Here is a 21707-nt window from a genome sequence, read left to right on the forward strand (position 1 = left end):
GACTCGTCGACGCTGAGGAGGCTCCCTGAGAATGGTCAGAGAGATGTCCACTTTAACAAGCACATGAACAGATGAGCCGATTGGAGCAGAAGAAGAGCAGCAGACATTTTCAGGGAAGTTAGTCATAACCAAGTCCAGAAGAGAAGATGCTCCGTTGACTGAGATCCGGGTCGGGAAATTGACAGATTGTGTCAGTCCCAGTGAGTCGCAGAAGTCCTTTGCTGAGGAGCCATGGCTGGTGAGAGAGGTACCCACACCCAGCCAACTGGCATGGTGACAATTATTGAAATCACCACATATGAGGAAGAGAGTTGGGATGAGTAGATAGACGTTGGTCCATATTATCAGACAGCGAGATGTAGATGGATTCATCACTGTTTGGTGAACAGTACAATACACATATGAACAAGAGGTGGGAGCGAAGGGGAAGCCATAGCCAAAGGTATTCCTGGGGGTGAGGTGGAGAGGGGGCAGTGCAGGACGAGTGAGAAAGAGAGTTTTTGATAAAGATAGCAACTCCGCCTCCAGGACGAGGCTCAGGTCTATCATACCGGAGGAGGGAGTAACCCGGGAGAGATACTAGGGAATCAGAGACATCATGAAGGAGGAAAGTTTCTGTTAAGCAGATCACGTCTGGTTTGTCAGAAGCAACCTGTATGGAGAGATCAGTTAAGTTTGAACGAAGGCCCCGGATGTTTGAGGTCCATATCGGTAATGAAGAGGAAGGGGGAGCATCGGATACAGAACAGGGGGGAGGAGGGGTCGGGTAAGATGTGGAAGAGGTGGAAGAGGTAGGGAGAGCTGTTGAAGGTGTGTCAGAGATTTCAGAATAGCTCGGAGAAAGGGAAGGATGTGGCGGACAAAAGGCTTGATGGTGATTGGGTGAGGCACAGTGAGGTGTTATTTGAGGAGGGAGAAGAGCGAGGCAGAAGGTTGGGGGAGATGGAGGTGAGAGTTGGAAGGGGGAAGAAGCGGGAGGACGCTTTGAGGAGGAGGGGTGAGAGGGGGGAAATGGAGAAGAAATGAGGGTGGGGAGATTTGAAGGGGAAGGGTGAGGGGGGAGTTTATGAGGGGAGGGGTTAGGGGGGAGTTTAGGAGGGAAGGGAAAAGGGGAGGGATTTGAAAGGGATGGGAGATGGGGGAGATTTGGAGGGGAGGGGGGAGTCTAGGAGGAGAGGGGCGAGGGGGAGTCTAGGAGGAGAGGGGCGAGGGGGAGTCTAGGAGTTGAGGGGTGTGGGGGGAGTTTAGGAGGGAAGGGGCAAGGGGGGAGATTTGAAAGGGATGGGTGATGGGGAGGATTTGGAGGGGAGGGGAAAGGGGGAAGATTTGAAAGGGATGGGTGATGGGGAGGATTTAGAGGGGAGGGGCAAGGAGGAAGATTTGAAAGGGATGGGTGATGGGGAAGATTTGGAGGGGAGGGGTGATGGGGAAGTTTTGGAGGGGAGGGGTGATGGGGAAGTTTTGGAGAGGAGGAGTGATCGGGAAGTTTTGGAGGGGAGGGGTGATCGGGAAGATTTGGAGGGGAGGGGTGAAATTGGATTTTAGAGTGTGTACGATTAATGGGAAACGAACATTTATTGCAAAATGAGTTTCTTGTGACCTTCGAGTCAAAGATACGTTTAAGGATGCTGGAGTGGGGGTGGAGTGCAGGTGAGTTTAGGGAATGTATGAAAGAGGCACTGTAAGAGATGGAATTTTTTTTTGGAATGAATAGATTTGGTGGGCAAGTCGAAAGCACCCTTTTAAAGAAGAAGAAGAAAAAGGTGTTCTCATATACAACAGAATACAGTACTTCAGGGGAAAGGTTAAACATTTTAAAGTTTAACAGTGAAAACTATCTGGGGAAATGGGGGTGAAACATGTGGTCGAAGAACGAATGAACGAACTAATAAGAACAATGAATAAACGAATAAGAACAACGAATAAGAACAGAGAAGGAAATGTTTTTTTTTGTTTGTTTTTTTTTTGAGATTTTAAACAAGGAAGTTGGCTATGGGGTGAAAAGACTGGGAAAAACAGAGAACGAAAGTTATTGGAGCACAATCGACGTACCGCTGAGAGAAAAACAAATTAATCGATTAATTAATTAATGACTTCATTATTATCGATTACTTTACGACTTATTTATTTTCATTCTCATCTGGGCAATATCTCAGACACCTTTTGAGCTAGGAAGCTGATATTTGGACAATGACCGTGATTTGGCTGTAAAGGGTATTTTTGATTTATTGATGAATCAATTAATCGAATGATTATTCAATTATTGGATTAATAGCCTTATTAATTAATTTTCAGGAGGTTACTGATTTGAATGAAATGGTGGTGGTTTCGGGATGCTATTATCCAACTTATTGAGAAACTAGAACGGGCACTCGGTAGAGCGCATACCTTCGCCGCAGCTATGGTAAAAATACGATTTTGACCTTTTCGTGACCTTGACCTTGATCTTTGCCCCGATTGCTCCCAAAATCTAATCAAATGTGTCCCGTATAATAACCAATCATCCCACCAAATTTCATGCAATTCGGTTGAATACTTTTTGAGTTATGCGAATAACATACACACACACACACAGACATACAAATAAATACACAGCGATCAAAACATAACCTTCCGCTTTTGCGAAGGTAATGAAATATTTTACGATTATTATTTATTTATTTTCATTTTTAATCACTTATTTATTTTCCTTCTCCTCTGGGCAACATCTCTGGCACCTTTTGAGCTAGGAAGCTGATTTTCCGACATGACAATGACCAAGTGAATTGGCTGTAAAGGGTATTTTTAATTTATTGATTAATAAATTAATCGGTTAATTATTTATTGATTAAACAATTGATTAATTTTTCAATTTTTTAGATTAATTCGTCTTTAATTAAGTTTTGAAAAGTTGCAGATTCAGATGAAATACATGGTTTAGGTATGCTATTGGCCAGTGGATTAAGAAATTAATTCTTTTACGATTAATATTTATTTATTTTAATTACGCAATCAATTAATTAATCAATGAATTATTGTACACCGTTCCCTCTCAATTCCGTTGCCATGTGCTGCACAGCAGCATCGCCGGGCGCCGAACGTGCCCTGGCGATGTCGCGACCTGGAGGATATGATATTTATTTATTTGGCATGCGGGAGGTGTACTTTGAATGAATCTGTACTTCTTTATTTATTGTTGTTCAAATATATATTGCTGCATCGTCATCGGCAAAGAGGTGGAGGCCGTTGTGTGTCAGTACCTTGGCAAAATTCCCTGCATACTCATGAAAAATTTTGATGTGCATGTTCATCAGAGGTGTTTGAATTTTTTCGCATGTCCAGCACCTGGATGCAGGTTTTGTCGTTTCTGATGATGACACTGTGCTGCTGATGTTAAGCTCTCTTTAATTAGGGCAGGAATAATTTAGAATTTCTACTGTGTTCCTGGCACAATGATCTGCTGTTTTGACAAATTAACACGAAATCTTTAAGTCCCACAGCCAAAATGCAGGTGGGTTAACCACCCTAACCTCCATTCAAATGGATGCACCGTGCCCGCAAATAACCAATATAACAGTTTATAGTCAGGTGAGGAATCGCAAACTTGGACAACAGGCATGCAATAGCTCGTAAGTGACTACCCTTCCTTAGCTGAGCCATCTTGCCATAGCCTGAATGAGGAGAACGTTAGCAGAATTACGTTAATGATAAGATTGGGTTAATACACTGATAGGTTAAGTTCATGGGCTGCCCAATGTCCCAAAACAGGGAAGGGATGAACTTACTAAATAACTAAGTTAATGGGCTGCTGGATGTCGCACAGGTGTGATGGACCAAATGATCTTCTATATGTAAGTTTTTGTGTACATTTAATTTTACAACTATTCTGTTGTATGCCATTGTCAGGCACTGGTATCATTGGCAGCGTCGTGCTGTAACAGGTAGCAGTGTTCGCAGCGAGTTGTTATTGAAACTCTCGTATACAAGTACTGCAGATCATCACCTCCCGTGCAAGTCTCGGTGTTTTGGACTTCAGTAGGCCATTGCATTACGACTTGTGTAGGTTTACTCAATTGGCCTTTCTGTCTGAGCTCTTGCATCTTGCACGCCATGGTGATTTGTCCATTTTCCCCTTGATGTCCTTGTTCATGGAACTTACGAGGCTGGTTCTTGTTTAGAATTGCACTTTCGGTGATAACATCAGGTGGAAATGTCCTTCATACAACACAATTTGGTCATGATGCTCGATGTGGACTATAGCGAACATCAGGGGAGTGAATGCCATCATCGTGCCATGGAGAAGGTCATCGCGTATGAGTGAGAGGTGCAACTGAAGATGTCCACCGCTATCAGGAAATGTGAAAACAATGCTTAAAAGTGTAAAATTCACTCAAATCACCCTCATGTGTCCAAAATTAGATTCTGTCGAAGTACAAAAGACCGTAGCCCAAAAGTCCCAAACAAAACATCAACCTTTTTGAGCCATAGTAAACTTGCGGACTGCATTTGACCGGTGGCACCAAATTTGTGACGCAGAATAATTATGACATTGTGGCGGACACAAAAGCCCACTGGCGTGGTGACATCATTCCACGCACCAAGTGGGCGGTGGCCACGCCCGAGGGGTAGGCGTGGCCTCATGGTATACACCGGGCGACCAGCCCGGAGCAGTTCAGTGTTACAGTGTGCTCTTACAATAAAGACGTTTATATGTTACCGCTTGTCCGCTTCCTCCTTGCTCACAAGCAGCGCGCGTAACGCCGCGCTTTACTGATGACCCTCGACGTTGGATCTGCCGTAGCGATCCTTCCGAACACGACGCCATTGCAATGGCCAACGACAAGGCAATGGCGATTAAACTTCCCGAATTTTGGGAGGCCCAGGCCGAAGTCTGGTTCGTTCAAGCCGAAGCCCAATTTCAGCTTCGGCGCCTCACCAACGACGACATGCGCTACTGCCATGTCGTCGCCTCCCTCGGGCCCGGCACGGCCGCTCGAGTTGTGTCCGTCCTTCGCCACCCACCGGACGGCCACAAGTACGAGGCACTCAAGCGACTACTCCTAGCCACGTTCGGCCTCACAGACGACGCACGGGCCGACCGCCTCCTGGATCTCCCCGAGCTCGGCGACACGCGCCCATCGGTCCGAATGGACCATATGCTGTCACTGTTGGGCGACGAAGCCCCCGGTTCGCTATTCCGGGCGCTTTTCCGGCGCCAACTTCCAGCGCAGGTTCGCCTCGCGTTGGCCGGGACCGAGCTAACGGAACCCCGAGCATTGGCAGCCGAGGCGGACAGGTACTTCGCCGCTTCGGACACGCGGGCGAGCGTCGGCGTGGCCGTCACGGCCCTCGAGGCTGATGTTCAGCAGCATGTTCCACAGCATCAGCTTCTACAGCATGCTGATGTTCAGCAGCATGCTGATACGCACCTCGTGAACGCCGCCACGCCCCGCCCACCGCCACGGCGAAAACCGCCACCGCGGGGAAACCCGCCAACTCCACCGGCCTGGCGGAGCCAGCCGCGCTCCTCCAGATCCACCACCTGGTGCTGGTTCCACGCCAAGTTCGGCCACGAAGCTCGGCGGTGTCATCCGCCGTGCTCCTTCAACGGGTCGGGAAACGCCCGGGCCGGCGCTCAATAGTGGCGATGAGCGCCGGCCGTTCGAGCAGCCTGCTGTTCATAACGGACACCTTCTCCGGGCGCCGTTACCTGTGCGACACGGGAGCGCAGGTGAGTGTCATTCCCGCCGGCACGTCAGACAAGCACGCCGCGGGTGGGGGCCCCGCGCTGCTTGCCGCGAACGGGACGCCCATCCATACGTACGGAAAACGCTGCCTCTCTCTGCGGTTTGGAGGGCAGGTTTTCCGATGGACGTTCGTCACCGCCGACGTGCCCATGGCACTGCTTGGCGCGGACTTCCTGTGCGCTAATGGGCTCCTGGTCGACGTCAAGCGCAGACGGCTTGTCCAGGCCGAGACGTTCAGCTCGCTCACTTGTGCGTTGCCCAGCTCAACGAGCGGCTTGCCAAGCGGCTTGCCGAACGATTCGGTTCCGGCCACGTTGGTCTGTACACTTCCGGCAGCGGACGCATTCACCCGCCTCCTCGCCGGCTTCCCGGCCCTCACGCGGCCCACCTTCTCGGCGGGGGCCGTCAAGCACGGGGTGGCCCATCACATCCCCACCGTCGGGCCACCGGTCTACGCCCGGGCACGCCGCCTCGAGCCGACGAAGCTGGCGGTGGCAAAAGCGGGGTTCGCTACCCTGGAGCGACTCGGCATCGTTCAGCGCTCAGAGAGCGCTTGGGCGTCGCCGCTGCACATCGTGCCGAAGCCCGGCGGGGGATGGCGACCGTGCGGGGACTATCGCCGTCTCAATGACGCCACGACTCCCGACCGCTACCCCGTCCCCCACATTCAGGACTTTTCCGCCCGTTTGGCGGGCAGGTCCTTCTTCTCGAAGGTGGACCTCATACGCGGCTACCATCAGGTCCCCGTCAGGCCGGAGGACGTCCCGAAGACGGCGGTCATCACGCCATTCGGACTCTTCGAGTTCCTGCGCATGCCCTTCGGTCTGAAGAATGTGGCTCAGGCGTTCCAGCGACTGATGGACAGCGTCCTGCGCGACTTGGATTTTGTCTACGTCTACCTGGACGATATCCTCGTCGCCAGCGCGTCCCGCGAAGAGCACCTACGCCACCTCCGCACGCTCTTCGAACGCCTGGGCCAGCATGGCCTGATTGTGAACCCCGCAAAGTGCCGGTTCGGCGCCGCCACAATCGATTTTCTGGGGCACAGTGTCACCAGGCACGGAGCCGTCCCCCTGCCGGCCAAGGTGGAGGCGGTGAAGGGGTTTCCGCGCCCCCACACGATCAGAGGGCTGCAGGAGTTCCTGGGCATGGTGAACTTTTATCATCGGTTCCTGCCCCGTATCGCCCAGCTCCTGCGCCCCCTGCACGAAGCTCTCCGAGGTAAGCCGGCAAAGGCGACGTTACCTGGACCGAGCAGATGGACACGGCGTTCACGGGCGCGAAGCTCGCCTTGGCTAACGCCACCATGCTCGCGCACCCAGCGCCCGATGCACCGATCGCCCTCACCACCGATGCCTCGGACTACGCGGTGGGCGCGGTGCACGAGCAATGGGTGCGTGGAGCTTGGCAACCGCTGGCGTTCTTTAGCCGGCAGCTTCGCCCACCCGAACGCCGTTACAGTACCTTCGACCGCGAGTTGCTCGGACTTCACTTGGCGGTCAGGCACTTCCGCCATCTGCTCGAGGGCCGTGCGTTCACTGCCTTCGTCGACCACAAGCCGCTGATCTTCGCGATGGGCAAGGTCACCGAGCCGTGGTCGGCCCGGCAGCAGCGTCACCTCTCGGCCGTGTCCGAGTACACGACGGACATCCAGCACGTCGCGGGGAAGGACAACCCGGTGGCGGATTGCCTTTCCCGGGCCGTCGCCCACGCAGTCCACCTCGGCATCGACTATGCCCGGATGGCAGCGGACCAGGCCGCTGACCCCGACGTCCAGGCCTTGCGGACCGCCGTCACGGGCCTCCGCGTCACCGAGGTGCCGTTCGACGGCGCGGGCGCGGCCCTCTTGTGTGACGTCTCCCTCGGGCGTCCTCGCCCCATCGTGCCCGCGGGCTGGCAGCGCCAGGTGTTTGACGCCATCCACGGCCTGTCCCACCCGGGCGCGAGGGCCTCCCAAAGGCTGATCGCCGACAAGTTCGTCTGGCATGGCCTCCGGAAGGCCGTCCGCGGCTGGGCCAGGACGTGCCTCGCGTGCCAGCGCGCCAAGGTGCACCGGCACACCCAGGCCCCGTTGGCCCCGTTCACGGTGCCGGAACGCCGGTTTGACCACGTCCACGTGGACCTGGTGGGACCTCTGCCCCCCTCGCGGGGTTTCACCTACGTCCTCACCATGGTGGACCGCACCACCCGGTGGCCGGAGGCCGTGCCCTTGGCGTCGACAACGGCGGCCGATGTCGCGCAGGCTTTCATCGCCACCTGGGTCGCCCGGTTCGGCGCCCCCTCAGACATCTCATCCGACCGCGGCCCCCAGTTCACCTCGGAGCTCTGGGGGGCGGTTGCGCAGGGGCTCGGGGTCCGGCTGCACCGAACCACGGCCTACCACCCCCAGGCTAACGGCCTGTGTGAACGATTTCACCGCTCATTGAAGGCCGCGCTCCGGGCCACCCTCCGCGACGGCGGCTGGGTCGACAGGCTCCCCTGGGTCCTGCTGGGCCTCCGGACGGCGCCCAAGGAGGACCTGCGCTCATCCGCGGCGGAGTTGGTCTTCGGGCAACCGCTGCGGGTGCCGGGCGAGTTCCTCCCCGACTCCACGGCACCATGGTCCGCGGCACAGCAGCGCTCCGCTCTGCAAGAGACCGCCCAGAGGTTCGCCCCGGTGCCAACGGCATGCCATGGGCACCCACCGACGCACGTCGCCCCGGAGCTTCGCACGGCGGAGTACGTCTTCGTCCGCCACGATGCCCATCAGACACCACTGCGGCCCCCGTACGACGGGCCTTTCCGCGTGCTGGAGACCGGGGCGAAGCACTTCACCCTGGACATCGGCGTTACTCCTGACCGCGTTTCGGTAGACCGCCTCAAGCCGGCCCACCTCGATGTGGACCATCCACCGCCAGTGGCCCGACCCCCACGTCGGGGCCGCCCTCCTGCGGGCGGACCCCCGGCACCGCCCAGCCCCGCCGCCATGCCGCCCCCCGGTCCTGCACCCATCCCAGGGGCAGCCAGGGGCATCCCACCTGGCATCCCTGCACCCCGGACGCCGCCGATCGCCAGGGGGCGCTTCGGCCGGGTCATTCGTCTGCCCCGCAAACTGGCCCTCCAGGTGCGCGGGAATTCTGGGGGGGCGCGTGTGGCGGACACAAAAGCCCACTGGCGTGGTGACATCATTCCACGCACCAAGTGTGCGGTGGCCACGCCCGAGGGGTAGGCGTGGCCTCATGATATACACCGGGCGACCAGCCCGGAGCAGTTCAGTGTTACAGTGTGCTCTTACAATAAAGACGTTTATATGTTACCGCTTGTCCGCTTCCTCCTTGCTCACAAGCAGCGCGCGTAACGCCGCGCTTTAACATCATCGATTTTAAGATGTAAGGTAAGCAGGTATAATATCTTGCTTTCCTTTTGATGCATGTGGAATACAGGCATCTCTAGGCCTCGTACACCACCGGTGTGTCAGTTGAATGAATGAAAGAGCAGAGCCACGTGACTGCTTCCTTTAGTCGGAGTGACTTTTAGCCGTGATGAAAAAAGAAGTCCGATGTGTGTATAAACCACTAAAAATCAGACTTTATGTGCTGACATTGTCTGCGTAGGACAGTTTTTTGTTTTGTTTTTTTCAATGCAGGGGTTAAGCCTCCTAATAGAGCCGACACACACACACGGACATACTGACGAGACAAACACTTAACACAGCCACTGAGCTTGGAGGAAGTGCCGTCACTTCCATCACTTCGCGAGATACTCTGGGTACCAGCGACGTCATAACAATGGCGCCGCTTTTCTCACCGTACCACCGTACAGATTGGGTTATCATTATGCATAATCATATGCAGCCATGGAGAATTGCACCCATTGGTTGACAGCTGATAGACGTCATCTGTTACCTTTGGTGGTGGAAGCATCGGAGTGGATTGTGGTTGCTTGTGCGCATCACAGGATAAAACGTCCTCCAGGCATAATTTGGATAATTCGGTTTAGCGGTTCATTTTGTGCAAAACCACTTGTGTTTGAGGTTCATCATAATACCTATTGTTCAATAAGTTTGATTAATGGTGTTTCAATCCAATTAAAGCTTTTAGTTTACTATTGTTTATTGCCAACCTCCAAAACGCGCTCGAATCGGCCACCCTTCCTTCTTCGCCGGGCCCACCCGGCATCCGGCAGGTGGGTGGCAATGTGGGACATATTGCAATGAGGACATCTCGAGGCTCCAAAACAACACCTAGAATCGACTCCTCCCGCAAGAGCAACAATCTCCGGCCTTTGCGGCTCGCGGCGGCGTGCGGAGAAGTCTCCCGCTAATCTGCCAACGCCGAGGCTCCCCTGCCAAAAAAGGCCGAGCGGTCGAGACCACTGCAGAAAATGATGAGCTCCTTTTTTAATGGTTCAGTGCATCGTGGGCTAAGCCAAGGCGTATTGTTGTTAATCACACCATGGCTAACCCAACTGTTCCATTCACGTGTGGGCGTTCGTGTGTGGCGCAGTTTCACGGGAGGCTGACTTGAAGCCCCGGGGTTTTGTGCTCAAATCTTGGCGAAATGTGCTCCCTGAATCTTGCGCCGATGATATTGTGGCCGATTGTTTCATCTCTTAGTGTTAAATTTCATTTGTAACGGTGATTAAAAGATATCTGTGCGTTGGTTATTAGCTCGGTTGCACGGCCCTTTGATTCCAAAAGAAAACCCTGGTTCTCAGTTCAACTTTTAAAGGTCATGCTATAGTTCCAGAATCTGTTCCATTCCTATATTAAGTGGATTTGGAATTGTAATGATTCACATGATGTTTAACATCACAAGGTAGGTGTGTTATTAAACAGGAGCTGCATGCAGCGGTGAGGGTTATCCGATTCGCAATGTAAGTGAACAAGCGCATCTAAAGCTTCCACCACCATCTCTTATCTTCCCCCATCCAAAACCTTGATCTTTTCTACCCCCGTTAATTCACCGCAGAGCCACTTTTCTGAAATACTGACTTCTTTCCTGGAAGTCCTAGCAGTGTCCATCTTTCCTGGAAGTCCTAGCAGTGTCCATCTTTCCTGGAAGTCCTAGCAGTGTCCATCTTTCCTGGAAGTCCTAGCAGTGTCCACGTGTTTTTTTACCTCGCGCACCTCCCCCAAACCCCGCCTCCCTTCCAATGCCTCCTCCCCCCAAGCCCTCTCCCTCCCACAGATCTCCCGATGTCCCTGCTCTCCATATTGTTCTCCCGCTCCCTTTATCTTATGTTTTATGTGTCGGTTTGTCTTTTTGTGATCAATCATAATGTTAGCTCTTACACGAGCCTCGGTCTTTTATTTAAAAAAAAGAAAAGAAAAAAAAGCCTCCGTCTCCTTCCACATTTGGGAACATTATTGCACTTTGTTTGAACAAAGGAAAATCCATGTGAAAAGTAAGGCTTGCCGTATTCCTGCTATTTGTATGGAAAGTCAGTGTCACCACTTCTCCATGCACAGGTAGTCCAGGGGCCAATACTGATATTTTAACAAATTGGTACCACCCAAGGTCAGCAAACAATTTTGGTATTTTTGTCTTCCTACAAGTCTCTAGTTTATATTTTGGTATGATAACCCTGCCGATCTAGTAGCTTAATGATAGTTTTCACTCTGTAAACAAACCCACCTCCATATAATCTGGAAGTTGAATTTTATGGGAGGGGTAGCATTTTTGCTTATAACTTCAGTTCTACTGAACATATTTTGACAAATTATGATTCATTGTGAAGCTACATGATATATCTACACAACTGTAATCCAATTTACACCTTTAATTATCAGGTGACTTCCTCGGAGGTCAAAAGGTCATGTTTCATTTGCAAAATCGAAAATTTGGCGTGTTTTTGTTTTCAACTGATCTGATTACTATTTCGTGATATGTATGATGCTGAAATTAATTCACAATGTATATATAGGACATTGTGGATGATTTTAATAACCTAACATTCACAAAACTTCAACAATTAACTTTATATTAACCCTTTTTATGCAAGCATTGTTTCTTCGATTTCCGAAAAATGTCGTCATTGCCTGTAAACAAACCCACCCCCATATAAAATGACTGTATATATCATATATTATGACTTCTAGACAATATTTTTGGAAAACCAATGGATATGTCTCCAATGTGTTTTATCATTCACATACCCGCAAGCGTTGGTATAAAGTTACACATTTATAAGAACATACGCAGATACAACAATCATCAGAAAAGAAATAAATAAGTTTTATTATCTCTGTTTCAATAATGTACAAAAGTATTAAAATTGTCTAATAAGCCATTGGACTTGTTGTGAACACCATCTCGGTAATGCTCATACATTATAATCTTGTTATTTGAAGTGCGTTTAGACTACAAACAGTTTCTTTCATGTCATTGGGACAAACTTAGTCTGTGTCACAATCGTCCACATCACTATCATTTAGCTCTATTTGTTCTAGTTAATTTGCTTGGTTGCTGCAGGTTTGCAGCTTACACATGTCTGTGCATTTCAGACCATTTCCAAGGCATGTGCAGATTGGTAATTTGCATGATCGTACACATGAGCAGGAGAGCAGGTCCAACACAGCCTCTGGTGCAGGTGTACCTCGCATCCACTCAATGGCCAGATCCCCATCATGAATCTCCCATACATGTGCCATTGGATAGGGTACACTAGGATTGCACTCCAAACACCACTGCCAGATCGCAGCCTGATAGTTTGCTCGTAAGGCATGCATGAAGAGACAATCTTCACAAGGGGGAAGCTGACTTGGAGTCTTCTCCACGCCTTGCACAAAACAGCTGGTAGCGAAGCTTGTTGACTTGAGTTGTGTTTGTGGAAGGCAAATACATCCGACATGTTACTTCCTGAAGCTTTCCAAATAGTTCATCAGAGACCTCCCAGGACCTTCCCAACTCTCTGAATGTGTCTTGACAGGACTTGTTAGTCTTCAGTTGTTTGAACATGGCCGACTTTCCATGCCCAGTGAAAGCACTGACTGTATCACAGCCCGTAAATGAATGCATTCCAATGAGAGCATCACAGACATTATCTCCTAGTGCATGACTTAGCTTGCTGATGTCAGTGAACCTTGTGCGGTTCTTGGTGCCACATTTCTGGAACATGGGACATGGAATTCTCTTGCTGACTCCAATGCTTATAAAATCATTACATCTGTGTCCTCTGCTGTGACTACTATACCCTTGTAGCCTGATTCAGCTACATGTAGAGCATGGAGTAGAAGACGGGTGTCTGCTCCTTCCTGGGTACTTGATAGCTCCGGAACCTCCTCCCATCGTTCCCTTGTGAGCTTGAAACAGACATCCTCACAGGTAACATACAGATCTTTGTCCTTGATCTTCTCAAGTTGACCTTTCCATTCTTCCATAAAGAACCTGATGAGGTGTGTTTTGTTTTTAGAGCTACACAAAAGCTTCCTCCACTGGTGTATATTGTGGCCAGGCGCAATGCTCCTTAGCTCAATACCTGAATCTGCGCCTCTCTTTGCTCTCTCCAAATCTTTGATGGACATCTCTCTATATACATCAAAGATAACATCAATGCGCTTGCTCTGACCACCTTCATGGATCACTTGAGCCAATACTGATTCTGCCAGTTGGGAGAACGTTTTGTCTTCCCCCTTCATCTTTTGGACCAGGCTCATTCCATCTATCAGAGTGGCTGAAGGTTGAGGGATTATTTCTGCTGGTGAGTCATGCTTCTCCAACACCCTGGCAAGAGCAGCCTTGTTGGTCTTACGAAGAGACCCATCAATGTTGGCTAGGGCCCAAGGCAAAGGTCCAAGCGGGTGGGCTAAAACTTCACCCATGTGCAGCTGCCTGCTTTCTGCAACAGGAATCATCTGCCCAAACAGCTTCCTATCAGCCTTGAGGATAACTTCCTTTCTGTTGCCAAAGGTACGTGATTTCTTGCCAATGTCTGAGAATGTTTTCAGCTTCTTCTTTGTAATCCTGTCATGAAACTTTATGGCTGGACTGTCTGACTCCATCCTCGCTTGTTTGAAATCTTCATAAGCGTCTTTACCTATTTGGTGGGCTTCAACGAGGTTTTCAGCAACATCTGGAGGTGCAGCAATGCCAGTCGACAAACTGACAATGTCTTCATGGTCAGGATCGAAAGGACTGATCCAGCTGGACTCCATCATTTCAACAAGTGACTGAATATCAGCTTCATCCTTCCTGATTCTTGGTAATTGTAGATCAGGATGACTAAAGTTGGAGTCATTCTCACCAATCATGTCCTGATCCTGCAAGATCCTGCAAGGAAAGCAAGGCATAAGACATATTTCATTTAGCATTTACTAGTCACAATATTCTTTTAGTATCATAATGCTCTATTTAAAGCAGGTTTCACATTTGTAGACAATGACAAAAAAATTCGGAAATCGAAGAAATAATGCTTGCATAAAAAGGGTTAACATAGGGTTAATTGTTGAAGTTTTGTGAATGCTAGGTTATTTAAATCATCTACAATGTCTTATCTATACATTATGAAATAATTTCAGCATCTACATATCACGAAATAGTAATCAGATCAGTTGAAAATAAAAACACTCTTAATTTTCGATTTTGCAATTGAAACATGACCTTTTGACCTCTGAGAAAGTCACCTGATGACTAAAGATGAAAATATAATACAGTTGTGTAGATATATGATGTAGCTTCACCATGAATTATGATTTGTTAAAGTATGTTCAGTAGAACTGAAGTTATAAGCAATAATGCTACCCCTCTCTCCTAAAATTCAACTTCCAGATTATATGGAGGTGGGTTTGTTTACAGAGTGATAACTATCATTAAGCTACTAGATCGGCAGGGTTATCATACCAAAATATAAACTAGAGACATGTAGGAAGACAAAAATACCAAAATTGTTTGCTGACCTTGGGTGGTACCAAAATCTGTATTGGCCCCTAGACTAAGGGGCATTCATGGTGGAACCGAGAAAATGGCTCGATGTCATCACATAACGTAACTATGTTTACTACGGTAATGGCAAGATGAAGGAGAAATTTTAACTAACTGCTCGTGTATATCCAGGGCCAATTAGAGAGGGTCACTGCCCTGGGGCCCGTGGTCCATTGAGGCGCCCGAGGTTCTCCCATATTTTTTTTACAGTACAGAGAAATCGCTCGTCTTGGAGGTTTGGCTCAAGTCTTCAATGAACCCGGGTGGTCGGTTTCGACTAAGGTTAGTGCAGGAATTTGTGATTTGCCCAGAGTGCCGGCAATAACTTGCCGATTCTTCGCGATGGACACCACGGGATCTTTAACATCCGCCAACGAATGCCGGTGATGGAACGCCCTGTTTCGGAGGGACGGCACACACATTGATGAATCACGCTACCTGTAAAACACCTGTTTGACTGTTTATAGCTGGGCCATGATTCAAGCCCAGGCTAGAAAAGCAAAAGCAGCACTGAAAGCGGCCGCCGACGCTTGGACACACACAAGCTTTAACTTGTATAATATATTTGTTTAATACTTTATTTATTTATTTTTCGACATATACTGTGAGATAAAAAGGCTGCTGCTGTGATTTTGCACATATTTTTGAACTTGTTGCTGTTCTAATTTGGGATCTTCATTGAAGAAAATTATTTTTTTAATTTTACAATGGGGGTGGGGGGGGGGCAGGGGTTCTTTGTGGTTGTGCGCTAACTCTCGCCGCCCTTTGTGTATATCCGCAGATTTTCGACAAGAGCGGCACCGTTCCAGACTGCCATGTCTCTTCCTCAGAGTCACGAGCGGGGACATTGGAAGCAGTCTCGGTAACATTTCGAGGAACCAACGAATTGATAAGATCTCACGAACTGTCAGGTAAGGAGCATTTTGCAAGAGGGGAAGGTGTGTGCGAAAAACGTCTACATAGCAAGCTCGATAAAACCACCTTTAGAGGCCATTTTTCCTCACAGAGCAGGGGTTGGCCTTTTTCGGTGCACCGTGGTCCCCTTTTTTACCTTTTTCGGTGCACCGTGGTCCCCTTTTTGAAGCAATGTTTTATGGCCGGATGCCCTTCCTGCCGCCAACCCTGTTAGTCGCCTCTTAAGACACACAGGGAATTACCAGTGAACTGGTACTCAATTTGCCAGGCTGAGTGATGACAGGCTGAGTCAACCCCCCCTTGGCGTTAATTCAGCGATCGACCGGGATTCAAACCCAGGATCCTTGGATCCCAAGCCAGCACCCTAACCGCTAAGCCAACACCAGGCTTTACATAGCAAGCTAGATAGATGCTCATCCATTTCCTCCAAGGCAAATGCTCAATCGGAATTCAAACCATGACGTAATAAGACGCCATTTTAACTAATGATTTTATTTTAGATGGGTAAATCGGTAAAAGTCTGGAAAAAAGTTGTTGAACCCAAAGGGGTGTGCAACTGAAATTTTCGAACACAAATTGATTTGTGTTGACTGGATCAGTTATCCTGATTAATAAGGAAACACCTTTTATTTTACCTGTTTTTATAATTCCCGAGATTTTAATGGTACATATTTGAAGAAGAAGAGGAATCCGTGTGATATGTAATGACACTGAGGTGTATATACAGGTTTTTCTGATCACTGTGTTCCTCTTTTTATCACATCTGCATTGATATATATTTAGGGAAGTGATTTTTTAAATTTATCATTGTCTAGATTTTTAAAGCCTGGTGCTGGCTTTCCGGTTAAGGTGGCTGGATTAAGACTGGGAATAATGAGCCTTGTTGGAATATCCTGCATCAGTGTCGACCCATCCATGATTCAGCCCAATAGTGAAGAAAACACTTCGGCAGCCCTATGCATCTTTTCTTCTTTCCTTCTTCTTCTTCTTCTTTATTTTTAACAATATCTGTAAATAAACCACAATTCCTAATATGACCCTACTGCAAAGTCGCAATGAGCGGGCGAAGCCAAAGCCTCCATTGAACTTTCCGCAATTTTTTATGCATACTTCCACATCCGCAAGATGGCGGCCTCCATGGAGCGATTTGGTGCGTCAAAGCTTCGAAATTCTCAAAGGATCCAGCAAAATCTGGCTTTTCAACATAATACGTACGCGTTCATTCACAACACCAGCTTTGCCGGCTACGAGTACCCGACTGCAAAGCCGCAATGAGCCGGCGAAGCCAAAGCCTCTTGCCACTATTTTACCCATCACTATGGCATCAGTAGGTTAGGTAGTTGGTAGTAGGTAGGTGTAGTAGGTACCGTACCTAGTTCAAAATGACACCATTTGCATTCTGGATGAGATAAAAATTTATAAAATTTCCTTCTTGATTAATTCGGTGAATTCCGTCTCAACTTCGGATATTTCCGGCCGTGAAAAACTATTCCCTACGGCCGCGAGATTTCTAAAAAATCATTCTTCGTCAATTTTAGAATATTTGACGCCGTTTTCAGCCTCCGAAACGCGGTAAAAAGCTTTTTTGAAATATTTTTTCAAATGCTCGAATGTCATTGGTTCCGGTGTTTGGTGACGATTTTCGTTGAAGATAACCAGGGCCCGGGGAACGAGGTTGGTCTTAAAGTATTTTAATTACAAATTAGAAGTGCATAGGATTGTGAATCAAACAAAGACGGGTGAAACAAACTCCGATTGAACTTTTTCGCAATTTTTTAATGCATACTTCCGCATCCGGAAGATGGCGGCCTCCATTGAGTGATTTGGTGCGTCAAAGCTTCGAAATTCTCAAGGGATCCAGCAAAATCTGGCTTTTCAACATAATACGTATGCGTTCATTCACAAAACGGGCTTTGCCGGCTATAATCTGGTAACATTAACAATGTTCATCAGTATGAAAAAAGTAAACCACCAGTGCCGTGGCCTCTTGTCTTAAATGCACTATCCTACTGAAAATCATGGAACACAGCTTTCCAGTTGTGAGAATTTATTGCAGCTACGAGCGATTGTTTTTAGGTCAAAAGGTCAAGGTAGCGTAAAATCACCAATTTTCACCCGAATGACCTGAAATTTAAAGAATTTGCATATCGGGTCACTGAATTGGTTCACCGATCAAAAGCTACAAGCCGATTGTTCTTTTTTATCAAAAGGTCAAAGGTCAAGGTTGCACCAACATGTAAATTTTCGTTCAATTGACCTGAAATTTTATGAATTTGCATATTGGGTCACAGAATCGGTTCACCAATCAAAGGCTAGAAGCCATTTGCTTTTTTTAATCTAAAGCTCAAAGGTCAAGGCTGCATAAAATCATCAATTTTCATTTATTTTATTTTTTTACTGCATTCGTTATTTTGAGCTTGCTGAAGAAGAAGAAGACGTCTGAATACAAACGGACGCGGATGGGCTTTGCATTTTCAGATGCTTTCTAGTTTAATTTTGGGTTTGGGTATCATTTATCGAAAGGCAGTAATAAAATAGTAAGGTATCTGTGTCATTGGTCATTTTTGTAGCATCGTATCCCAGTGGAAAGAATTAACAGAGCTTCCGATCAGGAATGATAAGTAGACGTCAGAGATCGGTTTCATTTGCACAATTCCCATCATCCACTCCATCCTCAAACCAATCATGGAGAATGTCATCACGAACTTGAAGAGGACAAGAAAAAGTTGGCTTTGACCATTAATATGGAAGACAATCGAAAATGTCCCCAAGAGGGAACAGAAACATGTTACAGATTGTTACACTGTTTGATGCAACTCCTTCCTCACATCATATGTCAGCCACGTGACAAAATAACTTCATCAATTAGTGCAAGTTGTGGAAAACCGCAGAATATCAGCTGCAAAATGGCCTTTTGCCATTACGGTCGTCAAACGGCATCACATAGTGTGGGTGCAACAAACGACTCTTAAAATGTGGAAACGGGTTTGGTGGAACAAGAAGTCCAACACACATCGTGCCAAGACTGATTTCAAGGTCTATAATATCCAATTGAATGAATGAATGAATGATCGTTTTAAGGCCATTTTTTCCCCGCTAGAGCGGGGGTTAGCCTTGCGGGCCCCATGACAATCATGGTGCCCTGTTTGAGGCAATGTTTTTATGGCCGGATGCCCTTCCTGACGCCAACCCTTGGTCACGCTCTTACGATGCGCAGGGATACGGTGTACCTATTCTAAACCGGGGTACACACCGTGATCATTCATCCCAGCAAGCTGGTACTAAATTTGCCGACCTCGGAAGGATGACAGGCTGAGTCAACCCCCCTGGCGTTAATTCAGCGATCGACCGGGATTCGAACCCAGGATCCTAGATCCCAAGCCGGCACCATGACCGCTAAGCCAACACCAAGCAACATCCAATACTAAACCAAATTCTGGTCACGACAACTCTTCTTCTTTTCCTTCCCTTCCCTTTATAATGGGTGAGATCCATTAGTAGGCCTACCAATCTTCTGCCATACATATGAACCACGATACTCCTCCATTTCCCCCTGTCCCTAAGCCAACCAACTTTCTCTGTTCTCCAACCACCGCCATCTTGTCGATATCCCTCCTCAAACAATCTTCCCATCTCAATAACTTGTCCTCCTAGCTTGCTCACTCCACCTGTGCGCTCTCTTTGGGTGTGCCAACAATGACCTCAAAATATGACATGACAAGGGGAATGAACAGTGTGAGGAAACACCACGTAACCTTTGAAAAACAGGATGTGATGTTAGAGCAAGGATGTGATGAAGGGCCCTGGAAGTCCCTCCAAGATGTTAAATAGTCCGATTGGATGAAATCACGATGATGCTGATCGGGGTCGGAAGCTAGGAGAAGCCAACGTTCTGGGTGTTAACTCAAGTCGAAGCAAAGGAGCAATCTACTTCCTGTTGGTTTCACCATCGTTCTACCTGTCCGTCGATGTAGATCGACTCTTGTGTACATCAGCAAGACGAGCTCTTCAGTCTGCTGTAAAATAGTCGCACGCTGAGGCCTGTCCCTCATTATCAATAAAATCCTCTGTTCCTTCACTTTTGCTAGGATAGTGTAGGGTTTCCCTAAAATGTACCATAGGTTCTTTTGTAGACATTTTTGCAGAGAGCAGCATCTAGTGTTTCTAAACACATTCATTAACTGTGGGGGAGTGTTTGGCAGGGGGAATAAAAAGGAAAAGTTTGATGACAGATGTTGTCCGCCATGTCTTATCATCCGGCTAACCATCAACATCTGATGGATTAGGATGTTTAGGATTTGGATTAGGATGTTATGTCGGTGGGGTAGGGGCATATATAGATTTAGGTAGATCTGCATAGGTAGGTGCTCCGATGATCGTGGGTAGCAAGAACCATCTCGATGTAAATAAGTAGAGGACCTGTCTAGCCCATATGTCGGATTAAGTGTATCTTCGTCCCCATTCCGAGGAATGGGGCATGTTAAGTAGTTATAGTGATTATGTTAACTACTACCTTGTATGTCATTCCCTCTGTGATCATTCCTTTGTCCCGTATGGCAACGCACCATAGACATTAGTGAGGCCCATTAGTTGCTCCACACAAACACTACTTAAATCCCCCCTCTGCCGGAATAACCATAAAACTCACCAGAGGCCAGTTTGGGGCACTGCCAATGCGGCCACAGCCAGCCACGTCATCAGCTGGCATAGCAACACACATCGAGTAAGCCAGGCAATAGCCACGCCGACCTTGCATGATTAGTCAAGGCAAAAATCAAGAAGCAGCTTGCTGAGTGGTGAAGCAAGAGCAAGGGAAGCGACAGACTGATTGGCGACCGACCGATGGGATGAAAGAGACGAGACGCGGCCATTGGTGGAGAATTGAGCCTGTGATGTTGGCCGGCAGGGATTGGCAGAGAGATAGAGAGAGAGATGACGTCAAGAGGGGTTGACAAAAAGTGAAGGAGACCGACATTTTCGCGCTCTCGTCCCTGCTCGTTGAAGAGACCTTGGTGCTTGGATCTCGTTCGTTCCTGCCCTTACGCCTTCTTTCACCCTCGACCCTCTCTCCTTTCTGACCCGAACGCTGGGTGCATCGCAGTTCCGTGCCGAATCCGGGAGGACATTGCATGGCTGAGGAGGCGGGTTGCACGCCGCTCGCTCGCTTGGCGCGAGGGGCCTTGTTGAGGCCGAGTGAACGGGGGCGCATCGATGCCTACTTCCCGACAGCATCGGAGCCGCGTCAGATGACTGTGCTCGGAGCTTGACAATCCCTGACACACTCCAGACAGAGATAAGCTCGCACCACACAGAACACAATTGTTATTTTTTATATATCCTCCTTCGTCTGTTGGTTGCGTCCGGTGTGGGAGCGCTCCGATTTAGGATCATATTTATTTACCATCGCGTTCTTTGTTCTCAGGGTTCGGCAATAAAGCCGTGTTATTTTGTACATATAAAATCCGTGTCCGTGAGTTTAATTTCCTGCAAGTTTGAAGACTGCGTGCGGATCACGTAAGATAAAGCTCCCACTTCTTCTTCTTCTCTTTTCTGCCCGTGCTTGTAGAGTGAAATCCGGATTTGATCGTCGCCTCAAAGTAAGCTCGATTTGTTATCCGTGGGTGCTCTGTCTTAATAGAGCCATCCACACGAAAGTACCATAGGATATTTTGTGGACATTTTTGCAGAGAGCAGCATCTAATGTTTCTAAACACATTCATTAATTGTGGGGGACTGTTTGGCAGGTGGAATAAAAAGGAAAAGTTTGATGACAAATGTTGTCCGCCATGTCGTATCATCCGGCTAACAATCAAAATCTGATGGATTAGGATTTTTTTTTTTGCTGAATCTGAAAAAAACATTTATTTATTTTCACCTGCAGACTTCTCCAAAATGCAGATGTTCAAATCAGGCTACAACGTGGAGGAGGTCTGGAGGCAGAAGCGGGTTGATCATACGATGATAGAAAAGGAGTTCGCACATGAAAATCTCAACAAGGTCATTGCTGAGGACATTCCGCCTCTATGGCAACACCCCGACAAGGTGACTTTCAAGGAGATTGGCCTCATAACACTGAATGTTCGCAACATCATTATCTGCATATCCCCACCCCGCTTCTAACACCCACCCACTCCCCATTGACCCCCCCTCCCACCTCCCCAATCAT

General features: G+C 48.4%; 1 protein-coding gene across 1 annotated transcript in view; it reads left to right on the forward strand.

Annotated features, from left to right (window-relative positions):
• LOC137439825 (proprotein convertase subtilisin/kexin type 6-like) overlaps positions 1–21707 on the forward strand; it is a 226743-nt gene that overhangs the window by 132335 nt on the left and 72701 nt on the right. Inside the window, exons 7-8 of the mRNA XM_078768303.1 lie at positions 15408–15537; positions 21423–21583. Of these exons, the coding sequence (XP_078624429.1) occupies positions 15408–15537; positions 21423–21583 (291 nt within the window). The remainder of the gene's footprint in view (positions 1–15407; positions 15538–21422; positions 21584–21707) is intronic.

This window comes from Myxine glutinosa, chromosome 14, assembly GCF_964187855.1.
Source record: "Myxine glutinosa chromosome 14, kmMyxGlut1.1, whole genome shotgun sequence".
Lineage (NCBI taxonomy): Eukaryota > Metazoa > Chordata > Myxini > Myxiniformes > Myxinidae > Myxine > Myxine glutinosa.